The sequence below is a fragment of the Hypanus sabinus genome, chromosome 17 (genome assembly GCF_030144855.1).
Source record: "Hypanus sabinus isolate sHypSab1 chromosome 17, sHypSab1.hap1, whole genome shotgun sequence".
NCBI classification, from domain to species: domain Eukaryota; kingdom Metazoa; phylum Chordata; class Chondrichthyes; order Myliobatiformes; family Dasyatidae; genus Hypanus; species Hypanus sabinus.
The window spans coordinates 80253027-80276099 of record NC_082722.1 but is presented as its reverse complement, the minus strand read 5'-3'; the positions used below and the strand labels follow the sequence as shown (position 1 = coordinate 80276099).

The following is a 23073-nucleotide window of genomic DNA, read 5'->3' as shown; positions in this document are numbered from 1 at the left end:
ATGTCCCCGCCTCGCCCAAAAACAGACAGTACACCATATGCGATTAAATGAGTACAATTTATAAAGGTTACTATAACTAAGTGATTAATAACGATACAGTATATATGAAGAGAAAATTAAAGAAAAGGCGCCAAACTTATCAAAGTCCAAACCACTTCGTGCACAGCCGTTGGAGCTCAATTACTGAAGTCTTCTGCCACCATTCGATCCCCTCCGAACTCCTCGACTCGCAGCTCAGGACCCTCCAAACTCCTCGACTCTCCAAACAGCTCAGGACCCTCCGAGTGGTCAACCAAACACATCTAGCTTCATCCCCATTTGGTTTACAAAGGAATACCATTCTCGTTATCAGTAAATTAGCATTCCTGCTAGTTAACAAAAAGAAGAAACCCTCTTTACACTCTCCCTCCACCAAATAAAAGTCATGTCCTCATGACTACTAAATAACTCGCCACCTTTCCTGCCAACACACCGTAACCCAAGCACAAACAGTGACATCTCCTCCCCACACAGTAACCCTCACGCCCTGTTTTTCAGGTGCTACTTAGGCCAACTATCTGGGAATTCCCTAACCCTTCTGAGACCTCCGTACCCCCTCACCTAAACCCTTCAGGCTCGGACACAACTGGGGATACCTTGGGCCCACTACCAACTCCTCTCTCAACCTCTCACTCATGCCCCACACTGCACACAGCTAACCCTCCCCGCTACACCTGAGTCAATGGGAGAAGGGCCAAAGGTCTCTTCCTCAATCGAGGGAAAGTCAGCAAAAGGCAGCATGTACCACACATCCAGCACATCATCCATCGAATCTGTATTCTTCCTCATTCCTGTGATCGGTAGCTGCTGTTTGATCTTCTCCAAACGGAAACACGTGGCCTGCACTGCTCCCGCAGTTTCTTCAGCCTCCTGTTCAGTATTCACTGCACTTCTCTCCAGCTTTTTCTTCCTCATGACTTCTTCCAGATCAACTTTCAGGTTTTGCACTTCATTTGAACTGTCGATGGTCACCTTCAGGTTCCCTTCAAACCTCCGCTTCTCTCTTCTGAGATTTGTCTGTAATTTCTTCACCTCCGCAAACTCCCCTCTCCGGGTTCTCAGTTTGCTATTACCCTCAGTCAGACAACTTTCTTCATTCTCTCCAACTTGTAAGTCTTCCGAATGGTTCCAGATCACTTTCTCCAGTCTCTCCGTCTTCATTTCAAACTTGATTCCGTAGAGACAGTCACTCACGAGCTGCGACCTTCGCCAGCCCTGGCACGTGTCCCGAAAACACTTTAACTCGGTAGTTCTCAGCTGCTCCTGCAACGACCTCACTTCATATTCTCCTGAGGCAAATCCAAACACCAAGAGATCATCCACATACACCAAAACTCCAAACGCCTCCACATCCCCTATGGTCTTCCACCTGCCCCGCAGGAAGGTTGCAAGGGCTCCAGACATGCCCTGTGGCATCTTTTCGGACCCGAAGACTCCTAGGGAATTTATAACGGCTGTCTTCTCCTTGTCGGCCCCAATCATCGGGATCTGACAACATCCACTCCTCAGATCCAGCACCTTAAACCATTTCGCACCACTCAGACAGGCCATCGCCTCTCCGGCCCTCAGGGCCATATTCTGGTCACTTGACAGTGCGCCTCTTCAACGCAATACAATCCACACACACGCTGCCTACGTCTTCCATGGCTTCAGGGGCCAGTCGCCGCAACCACTCTCTCTCCGAGGTGTCTTCAGCAGTCAACTCCGCTCCCTCGTGGTATTTCGCAGCGTCCACTAGGAGGGTCTCACCCTCAGATACTTCCCCCAGGCCGTACCGCCAATGGCTCTTGTTTGAATTCAGTATCAGCCCAATGCTGCTACACACGTCCACACAAGCAGCTCGAAACTCTGGGTGCATCGACAATGCCTCCAAACAACGCTCACCCGCCTCCTCCAGGCAGGCCACCAAGCGCACCAGCAGGATATTGGTTCTCTCTAGAACAGAAACGCTGCCCGTCTCAACAGGGTCCGGACACATCAGCATTAACGATTCATGAACCTCAGTCTCCTCCACATTTGCCTCTAAGAACTCCATTTTCACTGACCAATAACCGTCGTCTGGATAATCACCGGCACTGGTACCCCGAATCTCCAGTGTCCTCAATGTCATCAAGGGTAAATGCTTCCAATAACGGTTATGAAACAAACTGTACAGCAACTTAACCGGCGCCCCGGTGCCGAGGATGGCTTTAACTTGACTTCCATCCATCCGTAACAACACCTGTGCGCGTGGCCCCTCTAAGCCTTCAGGAATAGAGTCTGTTCCTTTCGGGAGTTCCTTGGTACATTGCTGGGAACGTGCTCCCCCAGAGACCCCAAGCCGTTCCCCCACTGGGCCTCCTCTAAGTTTCCCGACACCTCTCGAAACAACGGAACAACTGATCCCCTTGACAGATCCCCTTGGCACCACAAGCAATTTATCTGCCCCCCTAGGCAAAAAGAGATACCCTAAAAACTTCCCACCAATCTCCTGCCACGGATATGATAAGCCCCCCAGCTGCGGCATTTGACTTCCAGTCGAGCCACACGCATTTTCCCACACCTTCCCAGAACTGGCAGCGGTCACTTCGAGGTAATTGCGCCCGACAGTTCTAACAAAGTCACCAGCCTGCCTACTCAAACTTTCAACCCGTCCCTGTCGCTTTCCCTCAGCCAAGCACTGCCACTCACCCAACAAATGAGGGGTCCGCTCCGCCCACGCCTCCGCCCCTTTAGGGCTGGACGTTATTCCAACAACCAGGCGGACTCACCACTGCTGAAACATCCCAACCTGTCACTCCTCACTCTCCAAACAGTACGGACAGCCCATGGTCCCACCACCATTTCGTCAGCACTAGTCGGAAATCGAACAACGACCTCCAGGCTAGCAACAGCAGCCACCCCACCCAACACACACGTAGCGATAACCAGCAATCACACACCCACAAAGGCACACCAGCTCTTCGCCGCAGACACAATCCAAAGAGGGCGATCCCACAGCTTCCACAGAAATCAATCCCGGACGAGCACCCCACAATGTAACCCCTTGGGTCGCCTCAGGCTCGCTCAGCTCGTTTCTGTCTAGGGGGAGCAGCCTTCGGCCCCGCCAAACTGGGTAATCAGCTGGTTTGGATGCTGTGTGATGTCCCCACCTCGCCCAAAAACAGACAGTACACCATATGCGATTAAATGAGTACAATTTATAAAGGTTACTATAACTAAGTGATTAATAACGATACAGTATATATGAAGAGAAAATTAAAAGGCGCCAAACTTATCAAAGTCCAAACCACTTCGTGCACAACCGTTGGAGCTCAATTACTGAAGTCTTCTGCCACCATTCGATCCCCTCCGAACTCCTCGACTCGCAGCTCAGGACCCTCCGAACTCCTCGACTCTCCAAACAGCTCAGGACCCTCCGAGTGGTCAACCAAACACATCTAGCTTCATCCCCATTTGGTTTACAAAGGAATACCATTCTCGTTATCAGTAAATTAGCATTCCTGCTAGTTAACAAAAAGAAGAAACCCTCTTTACATAGTCTTTCATGGACTTCTGTGGAGTGGCATGGTAGCGAAGCAGTTGGCATGACACATTTACAACGCCAGCAACTCCACCATTTTCTGTAAGGAGTTTCTTCATTCTCCCCATGACCATATGTGTTTCCTCAGGTGCTCTGGTTTCCTTCCGCATTCCAAAGATGCACAAATAGTAGGTTAACTAGCCATGTGGGTGTAATTGGACGGCTTGGGCCAGGAGGGCCTGTAACCATGCTGTATCTTTAAATAAAACAAAATTAATAAATATAAAAAAGCAGCCTTTTAGCGCAGCTGGTCTACACCCATGTGAGTCTACTTCCCCCCCTGTTCTATATGGTTGTTTCTTCTGAATCTCATGGATTTAATAGCCACTTTTATTTAGGTTTGGGTGCATTCATTTAAACATCTTCTGCTTTCTACTTCTATTTTTTCAAAACCTCCAGTGATCTTAAACCTTGATCAAGCCACTCCTCAGCTACTTTTTTTTCGTGCAGAAGGATTGAAAAGTATAGCTTTAGAACTCTTAGTTCAATTTGCCATTGGCAAATAGTTTAGGTGTTAAGGGAAGATTTCACAGCAGGAGAGTAATCAGAGAGTTTCATCTGGCTCTTGATCTTTTCAAGGAAACGCTCTTGATCTTTTCAAGGATTTCTGGTTCCCTGGCCCCCATCATCTTATTTTTACTATGGATGTCTAGTCCCTATGCATCTCCATCCCCCACCAGGAAGGCCTCAAAGCTCTCCCATTTCTTTCTGGACACCAGACCCAACCAGTTCCTCTCCTCCACCTAGCGGAACTTGTCTTCAATCTAAATAATTTCTCCTTTGGGTCCTCCCACTTCCTTCAAACAAAAGGGGTTGCCTTTGGCACTCGCATGGGTCCCAGCTTTGCCTGCCTGTTTTTTGGCTATGTGGAGCAGTCTAGGTTCCAAACCTACACTGGCAATGGTCCCTCACTTTTCCAATGCTACATCAGTGACCACATTGGGGCTGCTTCCAGCACCTATGTTGAACTCGCTGATTTCATCCACTTTGCATCCAACTTCCACCAGGTCCATTTCCTTCCCTTTCTCGATCTCACTGTCTCTATCTCCAGAGGCAGCTTATCCACCGATGTCTTTGATAAACCAATTGACTTTCACAGCTACTGAGACTATACCTTGTCCCACCCTGCTACTTGTAAAAATACCATCACCTTCTCTCAGTTCCTCAGTCCGCTGCAAGTGCTCTAACGATGAGGCTTTTCATTCTAGAATGAAGAAGTCCTTTTTTCAAAAAAAAAGAGGCTTCCCTTTCTCTACCACCAATGCTGCCCTCAACCAAATCTCTTCCATTTCACGCACGTCTGATTTTACCCCATCCTCCCGCCACTCTACCAGGGATAGGATTCCCCTTGTCCTCACCTACCACCTCACCAGCCTCCGCATCCAGCACATAATTCTTCACAACTTCCACCACCTCCTACTGGATCCCACCACCAAACACATCTTTCCCCTCCGCAGGGATCCCCCATCTTTCAAATTTACTCCTCAGCTTTTTTTCTCCAATCCTGCCAAAGGGTTTCGGCCCAAAACATCGACTGTACTTTTTCCCATAAATGCTGCCTGGCCTGCTGAGTTCCTCCAGCATTTTCTGTGTGTAGGTGATGAAGGCTTGTGTGTGGTAGTTGACTTGGCTATCCAGCATGTGAAATGATTGGGAGTCTTGAAGAGTGGTGGGGGATGCTTTGGAAGAGAAGTGCTTCCTTCCAGCAGATCTCAGAGTACTGTGGGTACAATATCCCTAACTTATTTTCCTTTGTTTCTGCAGTCTTCCCTTGGCTCGTCCTCAAACTCATCTTTTCAATCAGTTGGTTCCTATCCACCGTTCAACAGAATGCCAGCGTACAGCCAGTTTGGACCAAGCCCACTCGTGACGCAGCAGTACAACGCAGTGGGTGTTGGTAAGTTTAGGATCGATTTTGCTCTAAGCTAGAAAGTAAAATTTCAGTCCAACTTAGAGGTGTTAATATTCTATTGTTACTGAGTCTTTCAACTAATATTAACAACATTAGAGCTATCATGTTTCCAGTGAGATGCTGACCCTGTGATCACATGCATAAAATCTGAGGGCTTGTGGAGGTCCTGTAGTACAGTTTGAATGACAAGTGTATTCCAGGTGTTGTACTCATTTGTAAATTTATAAGATATAGGAGCGGAATTAAGCCATTTGGCTGTAGTGTCTGCTCCATTTCATCATGGCTGATCTGATTTTCTGCTCAACCCCTATCTCCTGCCTCCTCCCCATATTCCTTCATGCTCTGAGCAATCAAGAATCTGCCAATCTCTGCCTTAAATATACATTAAGACGGCCTGCACAGGCACCAGTGGCAAAGAATTCCGCAGATTCACCACTCTCTGGCTAAAGTTGTTCCTCCTTGTATCCGTTCCAAAAGGACGCCCCTCTATTCTGAGGCTGCGTCTTAATTTATCCCACCATAGGAAACATCCTCTCCACATCCACTCAGTCATGCCCTTTCACCATCCGATAGGCTTCAATGAGGTCACTGCTCATTCTTCTGAACGCTAGTGAATACAGAGCCAGAGCCATCAAATGGTCATATGTGACAAGCCATTCAATATGGGAATCATTTTCGTGAACCTCCTTTGAACCCTCTCCAGTTTCAGCACATCCTTTCTCAGCTTGAGCTTTTCGGTTTTTTTACTTTCTCTTACTGAAGCCTCAAGGACCTAAAGCCTGAACATCACCACTCTGACTCTGTCCAATCAGACGATGGCTGCTGCGCTTCCCCATCTTCCTTTAATTTGCTTTTGCTAATCAATCCCAAACACTGATTTGTTACAGGAAAAAGCTCTTTTTTCAGTGTAGTGACCAGCTGCTGGCTTTTCTACCCGGGCAGTTGACCTGAATGAGATTCCTTCCTTCTGATATCTAGGTTGGTCGCTGGTCAAAGCTGTTTTAGCTGTAGCAACCTGTTGCTGGCTTTTCTACTTGGGCAGCGAACCTGAGTGAAATTACCCCCTTCTGATGTCTGGATTGATCGCTGGTCAAAGCTCTTTGTCTGTCAAAACAATTCTGAACAAATTAAATAATTGTGTGCTTCATTGATGGTTTGATGATTTGTGATGTGCAAACCGACATCAAGTTATGAGCATGCTTCAAAATAAAACGTAATATTTGTGAAATAAGCCTTATTCATTTATTTGGAGATAACTGCGTGGAATAGGTCATTATAGCCCTTTGAGCTTTGCACCCAGCAACCCACCGATTTAACCCTAGCCTAATCAAGGACAATTTACAATGACCAATTAGCCTACTAATTAGTACATCTTTGGACACGAGCACATGTGCACACGAGCAGAATGAGGATGCTGGAATTGAACACTGAACTCCTACGCCTGAGTTGTAATAGCATTGTGCTAACTACTTTGCTACCATCTGCTTCTTTATTTGTCTTAATGGTGTCTGATGCAAGCCTCAGCTTGTGTAGGGAGTGGAGATGTGGTTTTTTCCCCTCAGGTGGATGAAGGAGGAAGTTGTTGCCTTTGTCCCACTAACTGCTGCAGGACAATCAGTGGGCTTGAAAATCTCAGAAGTTAAGCTATGAAGTGAAATTGGAAATGTTGAGAAGTGACAAGCAAGATTTCCCTTGAGAGAAATCTGTTGATTGATCTCCATTGATTGAAGTTACTTGACATTATGATTGGAAATGAGACAATTTGACTAAATAGAATTTGAATGTATTTATTCATTTTGTCATTTCCTTTAATTAAAGCCCAGCCAGGTAAGGGCTGTATATATTTCTGCACTCAGCCACGACATCACCTAGGACATTGCTACCATCAGGAGGGTCGTACAGGAGCCTGAAGAGACACACTCAATGTTTTAGGACCAACTTCTACTCCTCCACCATCAGGTGTCTGAATGGACAATGAACCCTCAATATTTTTATTGCTCTCTTTTTGCACATATAGGCAAGTATATGTGTGTGTATATATAAAGGGCTGGAGAAGGGGGAATCTTATAGGATAGGACAGAAAACCATGGGAGAAAGGGAAGGAGGTGGAAGTGATGGGCAGGGAAGGGGATATTGTGTGAGAGGGAACCGTGGATAGGGAATGATGGCAAGGAGGGGGGCAATTGCCAGAAGTCTGCAAAATATTCCAATCTAAGTGCAGCCGCATCGTGGCAGTAGAGGGGGCCATTGACTGACATGTTGGAATGGGAAGTAGAATTGAAATGGGTGGCCACTGGGAGATCCCGTTTGTTGTGGCAGGTGGAGCGAAGGTGTGTGTATATATTTCTTATTGTAATTTAAAAAAGTTATTTATTGCTGATGTTAATTTTTTTTGAACGGTTTTTTTCCTCACTACCAGACTTAAACTCATACTCTCTTATACTGGGTGGTGACTTTAATTGTTGGTTAGATCCCAATTTGGATCGATCGTCCTCTGTTACTAGACCACCTACTAAATCTGCCTTAGCTATCCAATCATTTCTCTCTAATTATGGTATCTCTGATATATGGCGTTTCCTCCATCCTACAGAGAGAGATTATTCTTTTTTCTCACATGTTCACCATACCTTCACTAGAATTGATTATTTCTTACTCGATAACCAACTTATTCCATTTGCCCACCCTTGGGACTATCAGAGTATACTGATCTCTGACCATGCCCCAATTACTCTCTCTCTGAATTTGCCTGGTCTCCCTCAGAGGAATAAACACTGGCAGTTTGATTCAACTTTACTATCAGATGATGTTTTTTTAAAATTTATTAAGGATCAGATAACCTTTTATTTTAACACTAATACATCACCTGAAGTGCCATCCCAGATTGTCTGGGATGCCATGAAAGCATATCTGAGGGGGCAAATAATCTCTTACACAGCAAATCTCAACAGAAGATCCCGTGCAGATCGATTAGACCTCATTAACCAGATTAAAGAATTGGATCAAATATATGCCCAAACTAAGAACCCTGAATTATACAAGAAGCATGTTGAACTCCAAACTAAATTTAACCTTCTGTCCACTCAATCTGTCGAACGCCAACTTCTCGAAAGCAAGAGTCGCTTTTACATTCATGGGGATAAGTCTGGTAAATTCCTAGCCAGTCAGCTGAGGCGTTCCAAAGCCAAACAACATATTACAAAGATCCGGAAGGAGAACGGAGACTTTACATCGGATCATTTAGAAATTAATGACACATTTAAAAATTTTTATTCTTGGCTTTATTCCTCTGAATCTCTGAATGACAATATCTCTGTTGATCAATTTTTACAGAATCTGAATATCCCCTCACTTCCATCTGATTTCAAAGCCAAACTCAATGTGCCTATGTCATTAGAAGAAATATCTACTGCACTGTCCTCAGGGAAATCTCCTGGACCTGATGGGTTCCCTGTAGAATTTTATAAATCATTCTCTTCTCTTCTTTCTCCTCAGTTACTTTCAGTATTATCTGACTCGTTTAATTACGGCAAATTGCCACCCTCTTTCAGTGAGGCATCTATTATTCTTCTTTTAAAAAAGGGCAAAGACCCAACAGAGTGTTCCTCGTATAGGCCGATCTCTCTGCTCAATGTTGATGTAAAGATCTTAGCTAAAGTTTTGGCTCATAGATTAGAAACCGTCATTCCCTCCATTATCTCTGATGACCAAACAGGCTTTATTAAAAACCGTTTCCCTTTTTTTAACATTCGGCATTTATTTAATATCTTATACTCGCCTCCAACTGGGATTCCTGAATGTGTTATTTCCCTCGATGCGGAGAAAGCATTTGATCGTATAGAGTGGAACTACCTTTTTGCGGTTTTAGAAAAATTTGACCTTGGCCAAAGTTTCATCTCTTGGATCCAATTGCTGTACCTGTGTCCTACTGCCTCTGTTTTAACCAATTTTCAGAAATCCCAAGTATTTAAACTCAAACGTGGCACCTGCCAGGGATGCCCCTTAAGTCCCTTTCTCTTTGATTTGGCTATGGAACCTCTGGCGATAGCATTTCAAAACTGCCCTGAATTGACTGGGATTTGGAGAGGGGGTGTTGAGCATAAAGTTTCTCTCTATGCTGATGACTTATTACTCTTTCTCTCAAATCCATCTACATCCTTACCTCTAATGTTTTCACTTCTTGACCAGTTCAGCCAGATCTCTGGCTATAAACTTAATTTACATAAGAGTGAACTTCTCCCAATTAATAAAGAAGCACAAGAACTAACATTTCATGATCTCCCTTTTAAAGTAGTCCATAATCAATTTACTTATCTTGAAATTACAGTCACAAGGAAGTTTAAAGATCTCTTTCATGAAAACTTTGCCAGTCTTTCATATGCTATAAAACAGAGTCTGGTACAATGGTCACCTCTATCTATGTCTTTGGTAAGTCGTATTAATGTTGTTAAAATGTATGTTCTCCCCAAATTTTTATACCTATTTCAATCTATCCCAATTTTTATTCCTAAATCTTTTTTTGATTCTTTAGACTCTATTATTTTGTCATATCTGTGGCAGAACAAGCGCTCTAGAATTAATAAAATCCATCTCCAAAAATCTAAAAAAGAGGGTGGCATGGCTTTACCTAACTTTCGTTTATATTATTGGGCAGCTAATATACATTGTGCTACCTTCTGGTCTTTCTTCCATGGCCAACCTGAGTGCCCTAACTGGGTGGCAATGGAGCTGAGCTCCACTAAAGAATTATCTATCTCTGCACTTCTTGGCTCTGCACTCCCTAGTAGTCTGCCCAGATCAATAGCTAATCCTCTTGTTAGACACACTTTGTGTATATGGGCTCAGATCAGGAAATGCTATGGTTTCCAGGGGTTTTCCGTTTCCAGCCCTATTGCTCATAATCACCTTTTTTTACCTACTACATATGATTCAGCATTCCAGGTTTGGTATAGGAAGGGCATTAGACATTTTGAAGATCTTTTCATTGATAATCGCTTCGCTTCTTTTCAGCAGCTCTCTGTTAAGTTCAATCTGCCCAATGCTCATTTTTTCAGATATCTCCAAATCCGACACTTTATTGCTCCTTTAATTCCTAACTTTCCTGAAATGCCTGCGAAAAATGCTATGGACCTATTTCTTTCCATGAATCCACTAGGTAAAGGCTTAATATCAATCATCCGAGATAAACTAGCAGCCTTACGACGGGCCCCCATGGATAAAATCAAAATGGCCTGGGAGTAGGATTTAAATATCTCCTTATCTGAGGAGAGCTGGGATTCAGTTCTCAAATCGGTTAACTCAACCTCTCTTTGTGCTCGCCACTGCCTTTTACAGTTTAAGATTGTTCATAGAGCCCATTTGTCTAAATCTAAACTATCTCGATTCTACCCTAGCGTTAGTCCGCTCTGTGATAAATGCAAGAGGGGCGTGGCCTCTCTCATCCATATGTACTGGTTCTGTCCTAGCTTGGAGAAATTCTGGAAAGATGTCTTCACTACGTTATCGTGTATTCTGAATCAGCACCTAGAACCAAACCCCTTAATTGCTCTGTTCGGTTTTTGGGGCGAGACAGATTTATGTCTGGGTCCGACCAAATGCCGAGTATTATCCTTTGCCTCTCTCCTGGCTAGACGCTTGATCCTCCTCAGATGGAGAGATGTTGCCCCGCCCACTCATGCTCAATGGCTTAACGACATCATGGCCTGCTTGGACCTTGAAAAAATTCATTATTCAGTTCTCAATTCGGATCTAAAGTTCCATAAGGTCTGGGGACCTTTTATCGAGTACTTTCATAACCTTCCTCTTGACTAGGGGTTTTTTTCTTTTCGGTCCCTTGCTTTCAGCTCCTCTTTTTTTTCTGGTAGAAGGCATTATTACCCTCTGTTGCTGAGTGTATTCACAGTCTGGGAGTTTGACTGTCCTGACTTATACTCTCTATATTGTGTTGTGGTTGGTCTGGAGTTGCTGTTGTTTTTTCTTGTGTTGTGGGGTTTGGGGAGGACACTAAGCTTACTTGTCTTTAATTTAGGTGCTTTTTTTTTGCTAAATTCTCTTCCTTTGTAGCATATTGTTACTGTATGCTTAATTTTGCACTGTTTTAATGTTCCTCATTGGGATTTGAGGTTTTTAATTTGTAAAATATTTTGAAAAACTAATAAAAAAAAATTTAAGTTATTTATTGCACTGTACTGCTGTTGCAAAACAACAAATTTCATGACATATACCAGTGATATTAAACCTGATTCTGATTCTACAGCATGTTATGCACACTGCCAGTAGAAGTGGTGAATGTGGGTTTGATTTCAACATTTAAGTGAAATTTGTACAAGGACATGAATTGGAGCGATGTGGTTCAGGTGTAGGTCAATGGGACTAGGCAGATTAATAGTTTGGCATGGACTAGATGGGCTGAATAACCTGTGGTGCTCTATGACTCTATTGCCCTCCAACAGAGGTAGATAGAGATAGAGATAGACCCCTGTAGGGTCTATCAACATTCATCAGACCTGACTTGCATTCCTTTGTTAAACGTTGAAACAAAGTAAAAGTTTGCTGTTCTGCAACAATCTCGTGCTATGGACAGATGCTCATCAATATTTATGCCATTAGTTTTTATCTCAGATGCACGCAAACCAACTGGGACTGATGCAGAGCTAATGTGAGAAGCTTGTTCTTCAGTGTGGATTTATGAGTTGCTGGAATTTTATTTCTGAAAAATAAGCAGTGAAATCAAAGTGCTGACATGAAAATACTTGAAGCTATCCAGTGTACAGGGGCGATATCCCATGAACGTTCAGGTAGATAAACAACTTGTAGTAGAAGATAGAACAGTTCAACACAACAGGAATGAACCACTCACAATAACCATACAGACCATATCAGTTTGAACAAATCCCATCTGCCTGCTGGTGATCTATGTCCCTCCATCCATACCCTGCCTGTTTGTGTTTCTGAATGCCCTTTAAATGTTGCTATCTTATCTTCGTCCACTGGTGACACAGTCCACCTTCCACTCAAGTTCAAAGTAAATTTACTATCAAAGTACATCTATTTCAGTACATACAACCCTGAGATTCAATTTTCTTGCAGGCATTCACAGTAAATACAAAGAAACACAGAAGCAATGAAAAGTTGCACACAACAAAGATGTTACTTGAAAGAAAATTACAGGCTACAGATTGCAATGATAGTTCAGAAGTACAGTGCATCCAGAAGTTTTGTGAGCTGTCCCACTCTGTGTGAATGAAGATGTGTAAAAACCTTACTTTACACATCTTCATACTTCTCTGCTCTCCTCCTTAAGCTTTCCTTTTGTCCATTCACCTGAAGTGTGTACCCTCTAGTATTTGATATTTCTACACCTGCACCTTGTGCCACCTCAAGTAAGTTTATGTTTTTGCTGTCGGCACCATCTCTCTTCCTGTTCCTTCAGTATTCACACGGCTGGAGAATGACTATTTTTATTTTATATGCTCTCTTTTTTTGTCTCTGACTTTCTTTGGCAGTTTGGTTCTTAGATGTTCATTGTTTTGCATCAGTCATGTTTGTTTTTCTGGTTGGTTTAGCCCTGTATTTTGTTTTGGTCATCTGGGGCCCTCTGACGTTATTTTCCCTTTCAATCTCTGTTCTAGTGATGTTTCTGAACTCTGGCTGAAACACCTCACCTTTAAAACCTCCAGAGATTTATCACATTGATTATTGCAATGTGGACTTCATCCTTTAGTGAGGGGAAATTTCTTCACTCAGAGGGCTACAAGAATGTGGGATGAGCTGTGCACAAGTGGTACATGTAAGATTGATTTCATCATTTAAGCAAATTTTGGATAGGTACGTGGGTAACACAAGTATTGTTGGATATGATCCTGGTGCAGGTCAGTGGGTGTAGGCAATTTAAATGGTTTTGGCATGGACTAGATGGGCCAGTTTCTCTGCTGTACTTTTCTATGACTCTGACTTTACTGAGGTGTACAAACTGCTTAATCACTTTTCAAAGTTTAGAAGAATGAGGGGTGATATTATATCCAGTAATGAGAGGTGAATGAGGTACCATGGTAGCATAGCAATTGGCACAGTGTTATTTCAGCTTGGGGCGTCATTGTAAATTGTTGAGTAATGAGGCTAAGGTTAAATTGGTAGGTTGCTGGCAGCAAAGCTCGAAGGGCTGGAAATGCCTGTACCACACTTTATGCCTAAGTAAAATAAAAATATGGCCATCCTCAGCCCTATCAGTCGAGTTCCTGTACTCCTGCCAACTTAATTTAAGCCCTCCCCGACAGTTCTAGCAAACCTGGCCGCAAAGATATACATCCCCCTCAGGTCCTGTTGTAACCCGTCCTTTTTGTACATACTTTCCCCAGAAGAAATTGCAATGATCCAGAAATCTGAAACCCTGCTCCCTGAACCACTTCCTAAGCTTCTCTTTATCATCCTATTCCTGTCCTAACTTGTATGTGGTACTGGGAGTTATCCACAGATTCAGCCTTTTTCCTATCTCCCTATACTCACTACGCAGGATTGCTTTTCCTTTTCTACCTATGTCATTGGTGCTAATGTGCACCACGACCTCTGACTGCCCATCCTCCCTCTTCAGAATCTTCTGCAGCTGCTCTGAGACACTCTGGACTCTGGCACTTTGGAAGCCACATACAATCTTGGCCTCTCTTTCACAGCCACAGAATCTGCTGTCTATCCCCCACCTATCAAGTCTCTTATCATTGCCTCCCTGCCTGACTTTACCCTTCACTGCTGACTTTTTGCTGAGGGGATTGGCCACGAGGGAACCCTGCACTGTCAGCTTACTCCCTTGCATCTCTTGCTGGTCACCCATATACTATCTGAAGCCTGCATTCTAGGTGTGACCACCTCAGTAAAAGTCTGTATGATGTTTTCAACCTCCTGGATAATCTTAAGTGCATTCAGCTCCAGCTGCAGTTCCTTGACCTTGTCAGTAAGGAGCTCAAGTTGGGTGCACTTCCTGCAGATGTATTCATTGGGGAAACCATTAGGTACCCTGAAATCCCACATCTCACAGGAGGGGCATTCTACCACCATAACCCCCATCCTGCCTTCACTTGTTATACCTCTAACTTCTAAAACCCAAGTTTTAGCCTGTGTCTGTTCTCACTTAAGCCTCTTGAGCCAAAGCCTGTCCACTCCTCACAAGTCAAGTCAAGTCACTTTTTATTGTCATTTCAACCATAACTGCTGGTACAGTTCAAAACGAGACAACATTTTTCAGGACCATGGTGCTACATGAACAATATAAAATCTACACTGAACTGCATAAACCAACACAAAAACTTCACAAGACTACAGACCTACCCAGGACTGCATAAAGTACACAGAACAGTGCAGGCATTACAATAAATAATAAACAAGACAATAGGCACAACAGAGGGCAGTAAGTTGGTGGTCCGATAGCTTGGGAGAAAATCTGTTACATAAATAAACAGCTGAATGACACCGTCCAGGATTCCATCCTTTTCTGTACTCCTGCTGATAATTTCATTGCCACAGATGTAGTCCAATTTAATGTCCATTGGAGAGTGGAATGGACGGGAGAGCTAGCCGGCTAGGGCTTGCTTTTTTCCTGGCACAGACTGCTGCCCGCTCGCCTTGCTTCCACTTCCTCGCACACTGCTTACAACATCCCCAACTCTGGCCACCAGCATCAGGCGACTCCAAGGACTGCAGGCCCGATTCCCTCAGCAAGCTGAGGTCGCGCAATCTAACCAGCAGATTTCTATTACGGTTTGTTTTTGGGCGATCTCTGTATTGTAGCGGTACCCGGCGATGGTAGATAGTCGCTCTGTTATCCATTGCCCTAAGCCCTAATTGTGCCTTAAAATTAAATTAAAAAACTAAATTAAAGTAAACTAAAGCAGCACAATGGTCACTCCACTTAATCCTTGCTTCTTTTTAGTTATCATTATAAGTTACTATTAACCTAAGCAATTTCCTGCTCCACAGACAAGTCTCAGCAAGCACAGCTTGCTTTTTAAAACTAATGCGTGAAGTCCACAAGGAACTTTCTCCAACTTGCTCACCCTTGGCCAGAGTATCAAGAGTAGTGGTCAGAGGCAGTTGGTTAGGCAGGAAAGAGATGAGAAGAAATGTTTTTACTCAATGGGCAGTGATCTTTCAACTCTTTTACTATGATGGCTCAGTCATTGAGAATATTGAGGACCAAGATTGGTGGAGTTTTAGGTATTTAGAAAATTAAGGGATATACTTTTGATTCAGGAAAGACCCTGAGCTGGAAGATCAGTAATGGCTGTCATAAAGGTTGGTGTCAGTTGAAAGAACCTCCTGCTGCTTCTCTAAGTTATTTTGTTCAGTTACTGTTCTTCATATTTCCCCCTCCCCTTCCCTCTTCTTACATTCCCCAGTCCAGCGTCTTACCACTTCCCCTCATCTGCCTATCACCACCCCAGTGCTCCTCCTCCTTCCCTTTCTCCTATAATGCACTCTTTTCTCCTATCAGATTCTTTCTTTCAAGCCCTTTACCTTTTCTACCTATCACCCTCCCCCACAGCTACTTAGTTCATCCCCCCTCCCCCATCTCCTTATTTTGGCATCTTTCGCCTTCCTTTCCAGTCATTGATGATGCCCTGAAACATCACAAACAAGAGGGTTCCTCCAGCATTTTGTGTGTGTTGCCTGAAACACCAACTGTTTATTCATTTCCATATACACTGCCTGACCTCCAGCGTTTTATGTGTTGCTCCTCTGTGCTATTTTTTTGCATTTCACCCAAGCCGCGTCTGTTCTCATTCATTGTTGGGAGTTTTCTGTGTTTTACACAGAAATGATACAAAGTGTGGAATTTGGTTCCCGTTCCTATTTGGCTTGCATCACAGAGTTAAGTCTAACAATCTTGTCTTCCTCTTTGGGTCAGAAACATATCAGTCAGAAAATTTGCCGTGAACTTAACGCAAAAGCTCTTTTCAGTGGTTTGTCCTTCATTATCACTTGTCTTTGGGTTTTGTGTACCGTGGGTTCTGGTTCATTGGGACACATCAGGACCAGTACATTGTGGTCCAATTAGCCAAAGTTTCTTGGAAATAGTTAAAAGAGTATAAAAAAGACAAATTACCATTCAACTAAGTAACAAATTATGTACTTATTGAAATACAGAACAAATTAGAACACTAACAATACTACTAAAGTATTATAAAACTATATTAGTTCCTAATAGTTATCAACAGAGGAATTCATCCATTGTGCACTGGCATGTTCGTTTGATTGTAAATGAACAAAATCAGCGCAGACACCTACTGCAGATAATGGACTACCTTTTATAATTCTCCAAATCTTCATTTTCATTGTATTACTCAAGATGATTGTGGATACCTTAAAATTCTTCGTAGTACCTAACCTGTTGATGTTGTGAAATCGTTTCATTTTTCACTACTGGCCTTTCTTGGCATCTCCAAGCCTGAATGCTTAAACCCACCAGATGTGATGCTGTGGTCTCACCTCCACCTGTCCCTCCTAAATATTCTTCATGTTCTCAGAGAAATGGAGACTCTGCTTGAGTCAATTCTTTAAATCCAAGTATGGTCAAACATGTTGCATATCAACCCAGTTAAATACTGCCCTTTGGGTGGTGGGTTCACTGTGTAGGTGAGTTTCATTTTGCAGTGATAATCTCCAGGAGGGGGCAGTTAGTATTGTGATGAGAACAAACTCCAGGCTATCAAGCAAGCCAAGGTGATGCCAGTGGTAATCAGAATCAGGTTTAATAGCACTGGCATATGTCATGAAAATTGTTGTATTGCGGTAGCAGTATATTGTAATACATAGTGATAAAAGGCTATCAAATACAATTAGAAATATATACGTATGTAATTAAATTAAGTAAGTGGTGGAAAACAAAGAGAGAAAAACAAAACTATTAAGATGGTTGTTCGTGGGTTCGTTGTCCATTCAGAAATCTGATGGCAGAGTGGAAGAAGCTGTTCCTGAAATGTTGAGTGTATGTCTTCACGCTCCTGTACCTCCTCCTTGATGGTAACAATGAGAAGACTGCATGTCCTGAGTGATGAGAGTCCTTAATGATGAATGCTGCTTTTATAAGACATCGCCTTTTGAAGGTGTCCTGGAGCTCGCCTTTCTTAATGTCTGGGAATATTAAACTTTCTTGTTTCAAAATTAGTTATGATGTATTTTTTTTAAATTTCTGATAGTGGGAGATTAAGTGTTTTTGAGTTTGCATGTGATAATCCCAAAGTAGATTTTTACATTTGTTAAAAAGCTGGTCTGAATGGTGGGTTATATTTAGTTCTTCATTGTCAGTATTGATGAGTTTTAATGTGCCAGACTGGACAGACTTCATAATCATTTTTTTTTTAATTGACTTTCTTTCCTTGTTTTTGTTCCAAAACCACAAACAGGAGGCCCCTCGTCTTCTTTCAACAGCAACAAAACCAGCTTCGCATCACTTACACAGACCAGCTCACTGGGTTCGACCATCAAACCCGATTCGAGCTCTCTGAAATTGCAGTTAGCTTTTCAGGGTAAAGTCTTTCACATTTTCAGTCTTTCTTTGTAAAAAAACAAATAAATTCTTTCCAAAGCATAATTTTGAATTTAAAAGTTGATTTAGAGATGATCTCCCTAGTCATTGCCCAAGTTGAGCAATATGATTTAGAAATGCTTTGTCTGCGTTTGCTTCGGCAGCACATATACTAGAAATGCTTTGTCTTCTCTAGATTCCAGCATAAGCAGTAAGCTTCAGCCAATCTCCCTATCTGAATGGTTCTCCTCAAGAATGGTTCTGACCTGCACTGCCTGCAGTTTTGTTTGTCTTCTGGCCAATTTTCATTGTTGTATTCAGTTGGTTGCATTCTGTATACATCAAACAGAATGATGCTGTCTGCCATTTCATTCCTGATGCTGGTCTTGCCATATCCTGTGTCCTGTAATTGGGAATGGAAGCCTGATTTTCTCTTACTTTCCACTCTGCTTTGCCTAAAGACCCAAGGTGAATGGTATTATCCCAAGAATAATTAACAAAGGCAGTATTGAGGGACTTTCAATTCTGGGAGCTTCTAATTTTGGGTCTACAGGAACCAGTAAGCTTTACCAGGATGTGTGTCTTTCTAATTATTTTTCTTGGGAAGGTTAAATTTTTGCTCGTGAGCAAATGGAATTAGATTTTGAATTCAAGACAATTTCAGTATTATTGTTTTATATTCAGTGAAAACTCTTTTTGCTTACCAAAATGGGAGCCTTGAGCTTTAATGCCATTGTTTGAGAAATCAGTGTTTACCACAATACTAAAGAACTCCTGTTGTCCTCTTTGAAGCTAGAACTGATGATCTTTTACATCCTTCTGACTGTGCTGATGGGTCTTTGATTATCACCTTTATCCCAGAGGCTGCATCTCTTGTATCCTTTCCTCAGTACTGCACTGATGGGTTTACCAGGATTTTTCTGCTTGGCTTCTGGAAAGAGACTTGAACCAGGAACTGCTGACTTGTGTGTGAGTGCTACCAACTGAGCCACAACTCTGTCCTCTTATCATCCCACTGATTGGAGCTCCTGCCTGACCTCCTTAATTCCATTCCGAACACTAATGGGCAGAGGACTCCCTGCAATGGCTTCCCTTAATAACCCCTACCTCATTGTCTCATGTATTCTACAATGGTCACTGGTGGGCTGTTCCATGTTTGTCAGCTTGTCTTCATCACCTTCATCTTCACTGAACGATTACCATATCTTTCATTTGTCCACCACTGTGTTGCGCTACTTCCCTATGTCTGGCATTGAGACCATAAGATACAGGAGCAGAATTAGTCCATTCGACCCACTGAGTCTGCTCCGCCATTCAATCATGGGCTGATCCAATTCTTCCAGTCATCCCCACTCCCCTGCTTTCTCCCCATACTCTTTGATGCCCTTGCTAATCAAGAACCTATCTATCTCTTCCTTAAATACACCCAATGACTTGGCCTCCACCGCCACTCATGGCAACAAATTCCACGGATTTACCACACTCTGACTAAAGTAATTTCTCTGCATTTCTGTTCTAAATGGATGCCCTTCAATCCTGAAGTCGTGCCCTCTTGTCCTGGACTCCGTACCATGGGAGATAACTTTGCTCTATCTAATCTATGAGATCCCCCCTCATGCTCCTGAACTCCAGGGAATACAGCCCAAGAGCTGCCAGACTTTCCTCATATGGTAACCCTTTCATTCCTGGAATTATTCTCGTGAATCTTCTCTGAACCCTCTCCAATGTCAGTATATCTTTTCTAAAATAAGGAGTCCAAAACTGCACACAATGCTCCACGTGTGGTCTCACAAGTGCCTTATAGAGCCTCAACATCACATCCCTGCTCTTATATTCTATACCTCTAGAAATGAATGCCAGCATTTGCCTTCTTCACAACCAACTCAACCTGGTGCAGAAATTGAATGAGCAGAAAAATCTGTCCTGGACACGTCTGTTTCCTACTATGGGTTCTGTTCCTCTTCCTGGCAACTGTCTGGAATTGTCCATCACTAAGACTCCCTTTTAATGTTGGCAGTATTGGTCCTTGGCCTGGTCATGTATTTATTACCTCCAGACCTCAGTACTTTCCTGGTCTTATGTCCTCTGATTTGAGCTGATTCAAAACATTGGTTCTCATATCTGTACTTGCATCAGGTAGGCAGGGCCTCATTTTATCATCAGAACATGTCATTTTTCATATTCTCTCAGTAAGAAGCAATAGGCTCTTTGCTTAGATTATTGCCTGTTGTAGGAGTGTAAAGGTGTAACCTTAAAGAATGTGACCATACAATGATAATTAACTTTACCGTAAATTATACTTTTAAAATGGTGTCTGCATTTTCATGCCTTTCTCTCCATCTTCCTGCCCCCCCCCCCCCCCCTTGTTACCAACTGTCTCTTTGAAAATGAAAACAGTGCTTCATTTTAAATATCAGACCAGGGGTTCAGGGCCCTGAGTCAAAAATCTACACAACCCTTTTGGATGATCTGATGCATCTCCCTGTTGGTCATTTTAGGAATACTTTTTTGAGTTTGTGAAGCTTCATGGGCAGGCAGGGAGCCCTGGAGATGGCTAAGTTCTACATTGATGTAGTTCAAAAGTTGTCTTTCAGAAACCCTAAATACCAACCTTTGGTTAGATGCTCTCTGATTCAGTTACAATGATTGCACTGTGCAGCCACTTTCTGCATCTCAATTTATTTAATCTGTGGATTATTTTTCAGGCCGATCGAGTCCAAAACTAGAGCCCTTAAGAAAAAGTCCAACAATGGAGCAGGCAGTGCAGACGCACACTTCTCAAGCACCTGTAGGGAGGAGGAGCCCTGTGCTAGCTAGGCCACTGCCGTCGGTTCAGCAGAAACCAATGGATACTCATGATACAAGGAAAGGTAAGACAGGTAATCCATGAACCACATGGGTGGCCCACAGTTGTTGAATCAAGTGGATCCCTTTAATTCATTGAATAGTATTTTTTGAGCATTAACTATCACCATTTGTACTAAAAAATATAGCTCTGGTTTGCTCTGGAGAGCAAAGTTCATATCAGTTCATGTCGTCACTACCTCCTCCCATAGATGCTGTCTGGCCTGCTGAGTTCTGCCAGCATTTTGTGTTTTTTATTCATATCAGTTTCATCATTTCATCGATAGAATGGCAGTGTGGCATTTAGCATAATGCTATTACAGTGCCAACAACCTGGGTTCAGTTCTGCTGTCTGTAAACAAATTGTACATTTTCCCCATGACCATGTCAGTTTCCTCTGGGTGCTCCAGTTTCCTCCCATGTTCTGAAGACTTTTTTTTGTGCTGACTTCTTGGGCCAGAAGAGCTTGTTACTATGCTATGTCTCCCCCCTCTATACATATAATTTTTTTTTCTTTTTTAATTCCTAATCTTGCCCATCCACTTTGATATTATTTATACCATCCCTCCCTGTCAATAAGGTCAGTTTTCACTGGCCTTGCAGTTATATCTTTTGAAGGATGCAGTTAGAATGAGCTGGTGGGAAGTGGAAGTGTGGTAGTTAAGTGTAAGTAAAGGGGAGAGTGGGATTGGTCACATGAAGGATTACAATGAAAGTGTTGAATTCCGTGGATGTATTGTGAATTTAGCATTACGTTTTGAACATATATTGACGTGTTTCAAATTAGAAGTATGTTTAAGGGAGATCAACTATTTACAAAAAATTAAACAAGATCTGCAGATGCTAGAAATCTTCAACAACAACAACAACTCAGAGGATGGTGGAGGAACTCCGCAGATCAGGCAGCATCTATGGAAGGGAATAATCAGTTGATGTTTCTGACTGAGACCCTTCATCGGTGCCCTTCCTTTCCAGTCCTGAAGAAAGGTCTTGGCTCAAGACATCAACTATTTATTCTTCTCCTGCTGAGTTCCTCCAGTATTTTACAAAGGATTGTGACTTCATTTGGAGACAGCTAATCAAAATTGCTAATATTCATTAAAAAATTGCAGATACAACTTGTGAAAGGTTACCTTTTTTAAGAAGTAAGCACCTTTCAAATGAGAAAGAAGTATACACTCAGTGACCTCTTTATTAAGTACCTCCTGCTTCAAAGTTCAACGTGTTGTGTATTCAGCGATGCTCTTCTACACATCACTGTTGTAACGTGTGGTTGAATTACTGTCAGCTTGAACCAATCTGGCCATTCTCCTCTGGCTAGATGTTTTTGCCCACTTAGCTGCTGTTCACTGGATGTTTTTTGTTTCTTGAAGCAGTTTCTGAGATAACCAAACCCTGTCTGGCAACAACTATTATTCCATGGTCAAAGTCACTTAGATCATATCTCTTTGCAATTCTGATATTTGGTTTGAACACCTGAACCTCTTGACCATGCTTTTCTCATTGAGTTGCTGCCACATGATTGGCTGATTAGATATTTGCATTAACGAGCAGGTGTACAGGTGTACCTCAAAGTGGCCACTGAGTTTGTGTGGTGCATTATTCCTGCATACTGATGTAACAGCATATGAGAGACAAGGATCACATGGAAATAACCTTTGCTTGTTGGCTTCAAAAAATTAATTTATTTCAAAAAATTGAAGTATAAATGCAGAACAACTTTAATAGTTGTTTACAATTGCTGGTATATTTCATGATAATTCTTGAGGATAGAGACTTTGATAATCAATTTGAACTTTGACTTTTGTGTACCAAGCAAAACTGGTGATAAAATGTCATTGCCTAACTATAATTTTTTTTGTGTGTTTTCTTTTGTATCTTAATCAGCTTTTGAGTCACAGAAAGCTCTGCGGCCAGAGAATGATCACTTTAAGAATGAAAATCGGGAACCAAACAAGAGGCCATCAGGTATGGTACTTTACATCTGTACAAAACAGGCACTTTGTTCTGTGCAACTAATGTACTGTTAATATTTACACCTGAGAGGATGTGAATGCCAAGAGGAAATACTGTGGTGCCCATATCTGACCTCTGGGGCTGATTTGCTCTGCAGGTCTTGCAGAGTATCAACTGCAAGTCAAATTCTTTTTCTCCAGGGTAGATATAGCAAATATTAGAGTATATAGGTTAAAAGAAAGAGGG

The 23073-nt window shown here is 42.6% G+C and overlaps 1 protein-coding gene across 2 annotated transcripts in view; it reads left to right on the top strand.

Annotated features, from left to right (window-relative positions):
* LOC132407076 (protein LSM14 homolog A-like) overlaps positions 1–23073 on the top strand; it is an 87447-nt gene that overhangs the window by 37477 nt on the left and 26897 nt on the right. Inside the window, exons 3-6 of one of the 2 annotated variants that reach the window (XM_059993344.1) lie at positions 5366–5498; positions 17906–18028; positions 20733–20897; positions 22759–22839. In XM_059993344.1, the coding sequence (XP_059849327.1) occupies positions 5366–5498; positions 17906–18028; positions 20733–20897; positions 22759–22839 (502 nt within the window). The remainder of the gene's footprint in view (positions 1–5365; positions 5499–17905; positions 18029–20732; positions 20898–22758; positions 22840–23073) is intronic. The other variant, XM_059993345.1, reaches the window with a different exon arrangement.